Source organism: Phyllostomus discolor, chromosome 9 (genome assembly GCF_004126475.2).
Source record: "Phyllostomus discolor isolate MPI-MPIP mPhyDis1 chromosome 9, mPhyDis1.pri.v3, whole genome shotgun sequence".
In the NCBI taxonomy this organism is placed as follows: Eukaryota; Metazoa; Chordata; class Mammalia; order Chiroptera; family Phyllostomidae; genus Phyllostomus; species Phyllostomus discolor.
Window position 1 is genome coordinate 29,448,552 of NC_040911.2, and position 14,218 is coordinate 29,462,769.

Here is a 14,218-nt window from a genome sequence, read left to right on the forward strand (position 1 = left end):
AGTCATAAAATAGAAACCTGTCATTATAATAGAAAATTACAGCCTTCAAAGGATGCAATATAATCAAACAATTAGGATCAATGGAAGATGAGTATGTTGTAAAATCTTAAAATTGAAATGACTTCCAAAGATTATCTTTAACCAATTAAGATGATGTTGTTCAATCACCTTATTTTAGTATCTCTAACCTAAGGCAATATGGAAATGTTGCTAAAGAATAACAAACATATCTGGGGTCATCAGAGTTGTCTCTGCTAGATTATATTTGTGTGACGCTAGACAAATTCTTTCATGTACATCTCTTACTGTAAAAATATTCCACAAAAATGTTAAGAAGATTAAGAAATAATCCAGCCTAATGTTCAGGTCATAAGGAGGCAAACTTAATTAGAATTACAATCAAAGATATTGTAAATCACTATTTCCTGTCATACTAAGTTACAACGCCAGCATCAGATGGTAGAGGGACATGATGTTCCAAATGCAGTTAAATTAGAGTACTACCGGCACTTACAAAGATAAGCAGAAGAGAGAACATTTCCAGAAAAAGAAGCACAGTTGAAATATAGCTATAATAATATCAATACAGGAATATACCTCAGTGAAATCTTCAACCTTTTACTTACATCCTCAAACAGAAAGGGAAATAAAACTGAATACAATTTTTGGGTGTTTGATCACTAAAATTCAGAAGGTTCTGAAAAGAACATAAAGATACTGCTTTCATAATTAGTCTCTTCTTTCAACTTTCCTAAAGATGGGTTCAAATTAAACTATAATTTATAACTATATTATACTTAGAGGAACAGGATAGCTACATTACAGATAAATTTAAAGCAGACTTATCAGCTAGAAATAAGGGCTTTTGAACCTAGCTCAAGCAGAGATACCACCCTGATAGATAATAGATTTAGTGTAGAACATGCAGAAGCTATCTACTGGCAGCCAAATTTCTGCTAGTCGGTTACTAAGAATATTTTTAAATATATTAAATATTATTAATATATATGATATGTATGCCATACAGAAAGTAGCACTGTATAAAATATGCCTATGTCAACATTCCACTATTTTCATGGGAAAATAGATTTAAGACGGCATAAGGCATAGAAGGAAGATGCTTACAGCATACCACATAACCACACAAAGGAAAACCCTGACCTCCAGAAATCTAAACTGCAAATCAACAGACCAACTCTTATAATTCTGAGTCAGCATGTATATGGGTGATTTCTAAGTAACCAAATGAATATACAACAGTACTAAATTACAAGCAGAGTAAGCCAATAAAAACTATAACAATGCTCTCAAACAAAGAGCAAAAATGAAATCAGACAGATCTTAAGTAGAGGTGAATTTGGATAGCAACATTTTGGGGAAACTTAGAGCAAAAGTTTTGCAAAAGCATGAAAAGGCCCATGTTGTCAGTGAACTGAAAATAATCTGATGTTAGGGAAAAAATCTCTCACATAATGGGAACATGTGGGTAATCTGAAAGTAACAAAAATCAAAGGATAGTCAATGAAATGTCCAAAAGACATCCGTCATCCAATATGAAATCAAAGACCAAAAAAAAAAGTGAAAAGTCCAGTGACTTAAGGGGACAGAAACTCTATGAAAAACGACAGCAAGAAAGGGGCTGTAAAAGAACTGTTTGCATGGGGGCTCAGGGGCAGTAAGGAGGAGGCATGGTTCCTCACAGTGTTGTAGCTGTCTCCCTCGGGGGCAGAGACCTTTGACCTGATATTGATGGGAGCCTGTGAAGCCCCCAAATTTCATGTAAAAAATGTATATGTGTGACATGTTTCTGAAAAGAATTTGCAGGATTAAGACACTGAGCAGTTTACTTAGTCACACTGTGCAAACCTGGGGAAATTACGTTTCACTGTCCCTCAGTATGGGACACCATTTTGTAAATATAAGAATACTAATGATACCTACTGTATAGGATGGTTGGGAGAATTAAGCAAAATAATATTTGCAAAGCTCTTAGGAACATATCAGAGCGAGAGTATGCTCAATGATTATTTGCTAAGTGAAGGAAAGAAAGCTACCTAATGTGCGTGGTATCTAGAACACAGGCTTTCTGAGAGCAGAGCCGAGGAAGCTCTACAGATGACTGTACCGCTGGCATCTAGGATTGCATCTGGCATGGAGGAGATGCTGGATAAGTATTATTGGGCTAATAAAAAAATGGACCCAACACAGAATGATAATCCAGGACTGATGTGTTGGAGAGAACTCCCTCAGCTATGCTCCTGCAATTACTGAAAAGATAGCTCCCAGCTTTCCCTGTGTTAGACGAGAGGTGAGGCAGGCCTCCTTGAATGGCCTTCGAAGCCATCTTCCAGGGTTTTTAATCCTGTTGGGCATCAGCATGACCTGGGGAGTATCTAAAAATACAGATTCCTGGCCTCAACTCCTGGAGATTTCCAATCAATGTGTCTAGGATGGGTTCTGAAAATCTGTATCTATTTTAAAAAGCTCCAGAGAGGATCTGATACAGCCAGGCTTGAGTAATACTGCTGGAGTCTATATACAAGGCATATGACTAACTTGCCACATATTTAATTTTTAGAAAAAAGATAATAATTATATTCTTTTAGTTTTGTTAAATATGTATATGTATCCAAAGTCCTAGGACAGCAATTCAAAACAAGCCTCCCGGCCCTGGCTGGGAGGCCCAGTTGGCTGGAGTGTCACCTTGCATACCAAAAGGTTGTGGGTTCAATCCCTGGTTGGGCACATGTGGGAGGCAACCAATGTTTCTCTTTCTCTCCCCATCCCTCCCTCCCTCCTTCCTTCTCTCTCTCTCTCTCTCTCTCTCTCTCTCAAATCAATAAACATATACTTGGGTGAGGATTTGAAAAAAAAAAAAAACTTTCCTACTCCAGAGTACTGCATTAAGACAATCCACAAAAGGCTAGCCCACTCTGGGTAAGGAGGCTGTTCGTCACAGGATTTCTTTTTATAAAGAAATGTATGTGAGATTCCCTTTGACGTTTTGCCCCATTTATATGGGAACTTTTGTGAAATCAGAAGTTCCCATATAAAAATGGTACAGTTTTTGTTACCTGTACCACCTCAGTATCTTTTACACAAAACAACTTCCAAGCATCGATTGTATACAAGTGAGTTAAAGCTCAACTTCCTCTACAAAGGAGCATCTAGGGTCACTGTTGAGTACCAGCTTCTTAATCCCTCCTCCGTTCTTGGAGATCTGATTGTCTCTGAGACTCTAATGCTGCCCAAACAGATTATGTCCTTTTAATTTCGTTCAGTCACTACCACACTTAGTGTGGCCGGTATTATTTTAAAGAGAAACATACATGAATACAAGTAAGTTAAAAACTAGTTACACCTGAAGAGGAAGACAGATAGAGTAAAGGGTAACACCTCAAGCTCTCCCCAAAATAAAGACTAAATGAGTATATACATGCACGGTCAACGTTTTTAGAAAAATGTGAGTTAAATGTGAGTCTAAAACTACTAATGTTTAAAGTAGTCATTAATAAAAATACTTGGATAAAAATCAGGAGATTTTTACTAAAATCCAGTTAAGAAAGCCAAAATTGACTTCTACAGAATTTCGTGCTGTTTTCACTCCAAAATGAATTTTCACAGACAAGTTATAAACCCTTGAAAATGCATTTTAAAATATTTAAGTGCTGATATGCCACTATAATTTTACCGGCAATTTCTTACACTGAGGGACTATTGCTTTTTATCACAGGTTTATTAAGTTTTACAGCATATGAGTGTGCTATGTGAAGCAGAGAATTATATTTTCATTTCCTTCTAAGAGAAATGAGGAAAAAATGCTCTAGCACTTACTTTTCTCCATAAAACCTTTCAAAGAATTTTTCTTTCCAAGGTTCTGTTTTCTTTTCCTTCTCAATTTCTTGCCTTATCCGCAATTGCATTTCTGGAGTGAATTCTCCTAGAAAGAAAATGCTTATATGTTGAGTAAAAGTGGTCATATCTTTTGCCAATTAATAAAGAAAATGTAATTAATTTGAGTAAACGTTTATGGATGTTGAAAACTAAGAGCTGTGAACTGACATTTCTACAGCTTCTCTTTTTATGAACATCACTTCAACAACCATTTAGATGAGCTCTAAAACATTCAGCAAATGTACTGCATGCTCGGGGCTGTCAATGAGTGTGTATTCTCTGTCTTTAATGAAGTCAGTCTGGTGATAAAAAAGGCCCACAATTGACTCCAATGTAATATCAAAAGCCTTGTATAGCATATATGTAGTAAAAGTATATAAGGGAAAGAAATCACTTAATTCTGCCTAAATCAAGTAGAGAAGACTGCATATAAGAAGTGATTCTTGAGTTAGCTTCTGAAAGATGATCAAGCTTTTACAAAATAATTAACTCAGAAGGCACAGAGATATGAATATGTATATTTATGTTCTTTTGAGGGGCTGATGGATAGTAGTACACAGAATGAAATGAAATAGGAAAGGCAAGCTTTGGCCAATTATCCAGTGTGCGTTCTAAAGAGAGTTCTGAATTTTTCCTGTAAGACACAGAGGGAGGTTCTGGTGGTGTTCCAAGAGGGAGAAATAGGGACAAATAAACAGTAAGAAGCAGTGTGAAGTAACCGAAAGACTCCACCTAGGAGCCTATGAAATAGCATAAATGAGACATGGAAATTACGGTCAGATCAATAGCTGTGGGACTGTGAAGAGGATTCAGACTCACAGCACAATGAACACTGCATGACCAGATGGCCCCGAGGAGAACAAAGAGGATCAAAGATACCATCAAGATTTCAAGGTGAGGGGCTGTGAGGAGACAGTGGTGAGGTTAACCTCGAGGAGGCAGAAGGAAGGGCACATTTTAAAAGGAAGACAGTGAGTTTAACATTGGCATTTTGGTTTTAAGGTGCATAGTATCAGCTAGGGAAATCCAGTAGGCACTGAGGAACAGAAAAGGGGAGTCAGAGACATATTTGAATGTTTCCAGCCTGTGGGCCATAAATAGCAGTGTGAAAGAGGCTGCTTAGAGAATGCATAAGTTACAAAAGAAAGTATCAGGGGAGAGAATGGTGGAGACATTAACATTTATTTACTTCCTCATGAAAGAGAATAGAAGATCCTAAAGGAAGCTGAGAAATGGCCATCAGAAATGCAGCTTTAGGAGGAAAATTTAAATATATTAAAAATGACTATAGTAGATGGTTTCAAACTGGATGGGATGAAAAGCAAATGAGATATTGGAAAAGGAACATTTTAAATGTAAGGACTAAGAAGAGGAGATTGGACCTTGCCTTTGGACAGCCATGAGCATTTTCTTGGAGAGATTATTTCAACTGTGTATAGTGGGTTCACACCCAACCATAACAATTTGAGTGGGTGAGAGAGTAAAATGTGGTAGCATTAGGTATTTTTCAGTTTTTCAAGAAGCTTGGTGACTTAAGGAAGGATAAAGTAAAGTGGTGATTTCAAGGGAAGAAAGTATTAAAAAAAATTCTTTACTCCCCAGGACATTGACAGAATATATAATGTGTCAAACAAGAACTAAAATTAATGTTCCCTCCAAAACCTTGGTATATCACAATTTATTATGTTCCATATAGCATCATGCTTTCTTCAGAAATACTGGATTTCAAAAATGCCAAGTATAACAAAAAATTGGTGAAGTCATTTGGAATAGAATGTGATTTTTTACTAAATTAAAGTACACTTCAGGGGGTAAAAAGACTTGGAAACCAGAGAAAGGTGCAAAGCTCAGTACAGCACATGTGCTCAAATATGTCAAATAATAATTGGGGAATGGGAATTTACCTTCCGCCAGTCGCTGTTTCCATCCTTGTGCTGCATATGCAAAGAATTCATTATTTAGAGCTGAAGTACTGAGGCGTAAAATTCCATCACTTCCCATCTAGGAAATAAGCCGACAAAAAAAAAGATTCCATCAAGAATAATTCAAAGCAAAAGTATGCAGGGAAGAAGCAAAAACTGAGGATGCGTGTGTGAGAGAGAGAAGGCGCAGGTAGGAGGAAAAGAGGAGAGGAGCCCAACAGAAGATGACTCTGCTGGTCTGAAAAGTACACTGTTTACAGGGACGTTATAATGACAAAATACATAAATTTAAAGGAAATCCTTATTAGGCACTTCTATTATTGGTGGAGAGTATAACGAATGTGTATGGTTTAATCAAAATAAGTTTTATATGTTTGTTATTCCAATATGCTTTAAATGGTACCAAATTAAACATAAACATGTTTATACCTTTATGTTAGGTTTTTTAAATGGAATTTTGTAAAACGTGTGAAAACTAAAGAAATCTGGCCTGGTCACTTGAATTCCTTTGCTGTCAGAGGTTTAGACAACAAAATGTTGTGAAATACACTAAAACAAGGATGCCTACACCACCATGTGTATCCCTGTACCTCTCCTACTTCTCTTATGTCTTTGGATGCACACAAAATCCGGTGTACAACAAAGATGAACATGTGTGCAACTATATGGTACTAATCTGTTTCCTTATGTATACCAATTTTTTAAAAACTCTCATTCACAAGAGATTCAGATAAGCATCAGTGAACTGAGTGCTTCCAACTTTCCAATTATTTACTGCCTCTTACGTGTAGGTGCATGTGTTCTGCTTGCTGACATAGGGGATAGAATGAATTAGTCTGGTCCTCGACTGGCTTGTTAGGCAGTTGAAGAATGAAGGTAAAACACATCAACAGTTAGACAATGCCAGCATTTGGTAGGTGGGAATGAAGGAGCGCAAAAAATAAAAGGGAGAGGAAGATGCATATGGGTCAACGTGAATGGCTAAGTAGAACTTGATGCCAGAGGTGGCACTCGTGCAGGGTCTTGAGAGACTGGCAGATCTGGACAGGGTGGTGATGGGGTAAAGCAAACAGGACCCTGTCCCAGGGCCTGACCTGTGTTGCAGAGGCAGGATGTCATGGACAGTCAGTGCTAGACTGGGTATGAAGGTAGGAGGACGTTTTATTTTCACCTGCTACTCAGAGGCCTGGCTCACTGCAGCTCTAATCATATTTTCACAGATTTCCTCTTACTCCCATCTGCATAATTCACAGATCCTAGGTTCGTATTAGTCACTGTTAGCTGAAAACACACTCATAGATTTCTTAGCACCGTGTTTGTTTGTTTGCGGTCTTCCCTATACTCCATCTTTACCCATCGACACACTACTCCTATTTTAAATTTAACTCAAATAATGCCTCCATGAGTGGGTCAGCTAAACCACCATGCAGGAGCAGAGGAGAACCCTGAATCTAAAAGTAAATGTTAAAAGGGGTTTTCAGGAACATCCATAAAGGACGCCTGGACAAAACCAAGGTGGGTGGGGAGATGGTGATGGCTGGGATCAGGGGTGGGGGGAGTAGTGGGAGGGAAATGGAGACAACTGTACTTGAACAACAATAAAAACAAGTTAAAAACAAAACAAAATAAAATAAAATGTCCATACTACCCAAAGCAAAAAAGAAAGAAAGAAGAAAGAACTAGCAGAAAAACAGAAAAAATATATATGTGAAGACAACAATAAAGAGACATTTTAAAGGGCTTGTGAAGAATTGAAAAAAAGGATCGATCTTTCTCATAATAAAAGAAATTTAAATTTGAAAATAAATAAATAAAAGTAAATGCTATACTAACTACTCTAACCTGGATAATGGTCCATCAAACTCAGACAGGAGAGACATTGTGAACAAACGGGAGCTATGTCAAATGCTCCCATCACAGCAGCTATAAAAAGCTGCAGATTTGAGATCCTGCATTTTTCACCTAAAAAATATTCAGCTGAGTTCCATGCTAAGTCTCATCTAAGAAACACGAAAATGCTCAATACACTTGAAACATTTCAGCACGATTTCATTTGTTCACTGATTTACTGTTTACTCAATTATTTCATCTGCATTTAACAGATACTTATTAAGCCACCCATATGAACCTAGGCACTGGGCACCTGTATGGGTGTTGGCAACACAGTGGCAATAAAGAAAATGTTTCTGCCTTCGTATTTTGAATATATTCTGGATACAGCCAATGCTCCTGGTCTTTGTCCATCCTTTCCACCCACCAGACAGCAGCACAGATGTAACATACAATCATATCACTGTGAGAATGCCCCATCTCATGGTCTTACCACAGCCCCAAGATGTGACTGCATTAATGTCCCACATTCCCACATTCTGATTGGACAGTTCTGGGATGCTATTCTCTGGAATGCAGTATATGCCCTGAACCTATGGGTGCCATTTGGTGCTGTGTTCCCCAAAGCTAAAAGACATGGGTCTGGGAGTGAGGCATGGAATGAATGACCTTTGTACCATCACATCCAGGGTACCACTGGCAGACTGTGTACCCTGTCCCCACAGCTATAGCTTATGGGGGAACAGAAGTCCATGTTCCCAGGGTAAATCATTTCTACTAGGCCAGGGTTTCTCAACCTTGACATTAATGTCATTTAGGTCTGTAACAGTGGGAAATTGTAACCCACCTCCCACCATTATTTTGACATTGTTTCTGTAAGTGCTGACTTGGACTAACATGTAGCTTGTAGGTGAACAGCATGTTTGTATAGGAATCCTAGGAACTAACTTCAGAAGATACACACTCCAACCACAGGCATCCCAGCTCTGGGAGATTTGCTGACCTTCATCCACGGAGCCAGGATGATGTGAATCCAGGATGAGTAAACCAGGATGAGGCACACAGGACTGTCGCTTGCCTTATCAGAAAGGACTGTGCTTGTCTGCACATAGAGAACTTTTCACCCTCCTTCCTTGATCTCTTTCTTCTGTTCCCCTCTGCCTCCTTATAAGAATCTCTGCCTGCACTGAGAGGTGGAGATGGGCTTTGAGACATGAGTGCCCCATCTTCCCAGGAGATGTCTCTTGAGACATTAGTCCCCCATCTTCCCGGGAGACAGGCTTGGAAATGTGAATCCCTCATCTTCCCAGGAGATGGACTTTGTAACATGAGTTCCCATCTTCCAGCTGACCAGCACCTGCAAATAAATCACTTTCCTTTGCATCAGCGCTTGCCTTTTGAGTAGTGGTTTTTGTAGCAGTGGGCAGCTGGACCTGCGTTCCATTATAGGTCCAGATACTTCTTTACTGTGAGAGCATGCCCTATATATTGTACAATGTTTAGCAGCATCCCCACTCTCTACATACTTGATACCCATAGAAACCCCTCTCCAAGATGTGACAATTAAAAACTGTCTCCAAACATCACCAAACATCTGTTACAGCAAAATCATCTCCAGCTGAGAACCACTGCCCAAGTGGACACGGTAAGGGCTCCACCATAACTAAAGCTCTGCCTGGCTCCTTGGTGCCTCTCAAGCTGGTGGATCAGGAGGCAAAGACAGGAGTTGCTGAGCAGCTGGTATAACCAGATCTACCTATCATGAAGAAAAATGATAGTTACTGTAGAGTGGGAGTGGGGCATGGAGAGAAGGATGCTGGGAATGCTTGGGGTTCATGGGACCTCGCTTGGTGCTTCCCTGCCTGCTGGAAACAGTGAACATGGATTACAGTAATGGCAGCCAAGGGTTCAGACTCCTCAGGGACGCCCTCCTGGGCCATGTCCCCAGGCAAGCTAGCAGAAATGCTCACTGAGGATGAGGAAAATCAGAAATGGGTAACAGAGAAGGGAGATAATAAACCTCAATCCCAGCCTCTAGAGTGGCTTGAGAGTAGCAGAGCCTGCAGCTGGACCACTAACCCTGTGGTTGTAAGTCTTGTTTTCTCTTTCCTTTTGAACACATCATGACCAGTCACTCCTTGAAGAATTAAGGGCAGAGTGGACTTAACAGGAAGCATGAAAGGATCTGGCTGGTACTGAGGCAGACTATAGTGGACATCTGTGATTCTTCATTCCATGTCACCTGGCCTGCATAAGCCTGGAGCCCCCAGGGTAAACAGTGCAACACACGTGTCCTATCCAAGCTGATAAAGCCGGGGACCTGCTCTGAAACCTTCGAGATGGCATGCAGACACAGCCTAGACATGCAGACACTGGCCCTGAGGACAACTTGCAATTCAGGGGAGACGAGGGCTTGTGGTAGAAGGCCTGACTCCCCTGCTGTCCTGTGGGATAATTCTGTGGCTCATTCTACACATTTTCTCAGAGGGTTCTTAGTAGATTTTTGCCCCAGTTTTTCAGAGGGCTCCTCCTTTCCTCATCTCATACTATCCAATGCCCAGCTTCTGTTTCCAAGCTGCCTGTACTCGTTCCAGACTCCACCTGGGGAGGGAAGGAGCAGGGGAGAACCCTATGTCACCAATCTAGGTGTAGGCTTTATCTTCTCCATGGGGGTGGCCCAGGGAATACATTATAAGGTGACCCTGCTGTAGGGCTTGAATTGGCATGAGGGCCAAAGTTAGTGGCATCCAGGTCCAGGTTGCCCCCTCAATTTACCTGGTATGTTTATGGCCTTGCTCAACGTGCTCTACAATGGGTGAAGGTGGCAATCACTGCTCCAGGGAATGGAAAATTGCTAAAAAGGTTTAAGCCTGGAAAAAGCCTAAAAAGATTTGTGTTTTAAAAAATGACTGCAGCCCTGGCTGGGTGGCTCAGTCAGTTGATGATGTTGGTTGGATTAACATCATCCCTTAGAATAGTTGGAGCATCGTCCTGTACACCAAAAGGTTATGGGTTTGATTGCTGCTCAGGGCACATGGACTAGGTGGTGGGTTCGATCCCAGGTTGGGGTGCATATGGGAGGTTACCGATCGATGGTGCATGTGGGAGGTTACTGATCGATGTTTCTCTCACATCAATGTTCTTCTGTTTCTCTCTCTCTCTCTCTCTCTCAATCTCTCTACCCTCCCCTTCCTCTCTCTCTGAATTGAATGAGTATATCCTTATTTATTTACTAAATAAATAAAAAGATGATTCTATTCGCTACAAAAAACGGAATGTAGAAGAAAAGAGAGTACAAAGACATTGTTAGAAGGGTAATAAAATATGCCCATAAATGATGATAAAAGAAGGCAAATATGAGAGAGACTCTGGATGTACTGAGGAGGAAAAGGCTTTGGAAGGGTATTTCAGGAGACAATAAACATGTACAAGCTAATTCTGGCAGATGGGATGAATGAAAAAGGCAGCGAGCCTGAGTAGAAGTCTCCAAGGGCCGTTCTCAAGGATGTCTAGCACACACAGTCAGGCTGAGAAGGTAGACCAACTGAAGGATATGCCTCCAGGAAGTCTGAAATTTGCTGTGAATACTGACTCTGAATATTTTGCCCTTACAGTTTGGGAGCCTTGTGTAAAAGCAACTCCATTTAGGAAGATTAAAAGGGAGGAGGTATTCTTATTGCATAGATTTTAAATAGATCAGTAGATGGAAGGCAAGTTCCCTGAAAAGGTAAAGGAATTTGTTATGAAGTACATTTATAGAAGGCACGGTGGAAAGATTAGAATTTTCTACCTCTGAGGATCTGTATGGTGCCTTCTAATCCTCTGCATCCACGCAACGCCTTGCATATTCCAGGCACTCGATAAATGTTTGTTGTCCTTGCTCCGTGTAGTTAAAGATTTAAAATTTAACTCCAGTAGCTGATAAGCAGGATTTTAGTTTCATGTATTCTGCCAGGCCAGGGGCATGACTAGTTATTAATTGAAATTTCAGTGTAATTTTAAGACACAAAGAAATAAGTTCCAGATTAGCTCTGACAGATTCTCAAGATTTCAGCACATGAAAATGCAAGGCAGTGTGAAATAAACAGATTCAAGAATATGGGAGCTAGCCCTAGAGAAAAAGGTTTGTCTTTTAAAGCAGAAAGATAATATTAACAGCCAGGTTTCCAGCCTATACGAGACAGCACAATTAAACACTAGGGCTCAATTAGACTTGGGAAATACATGCCAATAAAACTTTTAAAATACCCTATTAATTTTATGGCCTTTAAGAAATACTGTCCAAAAGACATAACATTTTAATGAGCTGGAAAAATACACATTTATGAAAGGTTTATTTATTTATTTATCACTGAGCTATAAATTCTTGTTTTCCTGATTATCCACAACAGAAATGTTCACTCTAAAAACTCCCCCTCCTTTTAATGCAAGGTCTAACTAAGCCATTGGTTAAGTTATGCCTCCTTTTAAATTAAAAGGAGAAAACTCTGATCATACTAATTACTACAGAGAAAAATAAATATTAGTAAAGAGAAACTTTCATCCAGAGATCCTTTTACAGAAATTTAAACTATTGGTGAGTATATCTTTGCTTTTAGTACACATTACATATGATTACATTCATATACATTTTATGGGATGGATGTCAGTGGAATTCAAAAGGGTTAAATGGTTGTTGTTACTTGCATGCCACCCAATGACTGAAGTTCAATGAATGTTAATTCTGTACAAGAATATAACTGCACTTAATATAATCCTTTAGCCCTCCACCATATTCTTTATCGTCTTTTTCCTATCTTGAGTTTCTTGTGAGTGATTCAGAGTGTTTGGCACATGGGCTGCTTAAAAGACTAGTAGGAAATGTGCAGGAAGAGTTAGAAATAATAACAGGACACTTAGATTTACTAAGCAATTTGGACCTCATTCTGTAGACTATAAGGAGCTATTCAAAGTGAAGCCAAAACATGATGACAAGGTTCATGCTGAGTGCATGCAGGTAAGCAGACTGCTGCATTAGACAGGGTGCTTGGGGCGGGCTCTCTGACACTCACTGTGGATAAGGGACACTGGAGCAGACACCCAAAAGTAGTGAGGAAGTGAGCCCTGCAGCCATCTGGGGAGGAGTGGGCTAGGTGAAGGAAGTGAGAGGAATGCAGAAGCATTCCAGTGGGACTTGCAAGGAGGTCTTAAGACCTTGAAAGAGCTTACAGTGTGGGAGGAACGGGAATGAAGGGACAGGGTCATGCTAGGCCTTGTAGCCCAATAGAAAAGCTGGCTTTTCCTCAATTTAGCTGGGAAAGCTTCAGTGGATTTGGGCCTGACAACCAAAAAGAGCTGACATTTCATAAAGATTGCTCTGACTGCTGTGTTTAAAGAAGACTTTAAAGTAATGCCATCTGAAAGCAATGTAAGTGTGAGCCACATACGTGATTTTACTTTTTCTAGTCATCACGTTGAAAGAGTAAAAAAAAAGTGAAATTAACTTATTTATTTATAATCCAACCTATCCAAACTGTTATTTCAACATGTAATGAATATGAAATATTATTGAGATAGTTTTCATTCTCTTTGTATACTAATTCTTCAATATACCAGTATGTAGTTTTATAACACATCTCAATTTCGATCAGCCATATTTCTACTGCTCAACAGCCATAGGTGGCTAGTATTGAACAGCATAGTTTTAAAAGATAAAGACTTACCAGGGACCTGAGTATGCAGTTATTGCAAGACCAGGAAAGAGATGAGAGTAGTTTGGACTAGGGTGACAGCAGCACAGATGGAGAGAAATGTCTGGGTTCTGACTATACTTTGAAAGTTGAGCCAACAAGACTTGATGATGGATTGGATGTGTGGTACGAGAGAAAGAGAGCCAGCGAGGATGACACCAAAGACTTTTGGCCTTGGCAATTAAAATTATGAAATTGCTATTTATTAAAATGGAGAAGACTAGGGGAGGAGGAGGCTTGGTTTTGAACCAATTAAGGTTGAAATGTTGACTGGAACTCCATGTAGATGTCTGAGATGTATCGTCCTGCATGTGGGTAGAAAATACCTTGGACATGGGCAAGACTAGAGACAGCAACTCCTGTCAAGAAGCATTAAGCAAAGGCCAAAGAACAAACAATGAAAACTTTGTTCAGGCAGTGGGAGTAAAGATGCACACCATTCAAGAGAGGTACAGGAACCAGCATTGATGGGGCCGAGTGAGCCTGTGAGTGGTGAATATAGTAACGGCATGAAAGATGACTCCCAGAAGTAAGACTGGTGTGACTGGATAGATGCTGGCAGCAGATGTCAGGAAAGAAAAAGGGACAAGGAGGAGCAGTGCTTTGGACAAAGAGATGGTAGGTTTTTCTTTGGATAGGCTAATATGAGAATATTTTGGAGGCATGGTCTCCAAATATTTGGAGGCATGGGAATAAAGATGGTCTAATCAATAACTCAGACTAGGGCAAGAAGCTCCACAGAGAGGGTGGAATTGAGCACAGAAAATTAGGAACTATCAGTAAAGAAAGTGTACTTGAAAAGATGGACGTGGATGGTAACACACAGGAAGAATTAATAAAATA

At 39.8% G+C, this 14,218-nt stretch overlaps 1 protein-coding gene across 3 annotated transcripts in view; it reads right to left on the reverse strand.

Moving 5' to 3' along the window:
• The window catches only part of ASXL3 (ASXL transcriptional regulator 3), a 171,842-nt gene that overhangs the window by 11,177 nt on the left and 146,447 nt on the right, over window positions 1-14,218 (reverse strand). For all 3 annotated transcript variants that reach the window (XM_036009177.1, XM_036009176.1, XM_036009178.1), the window contains 2 exons: window positions 5,799-5,895; window positions 3,835-3,940 (listed from right to left, as the gene is read on the reverse strand). In XM_036009177.1, the coding sequence (XP_035865070.1) occupies window positions 3,835-3,940; window positions 5,799-5,895 (203 nt within the window). The remainder of the gene's footprint in view (window positions 1-3,834; window positions 3,941-5,798; window positions 5,896-14,218) is intronic.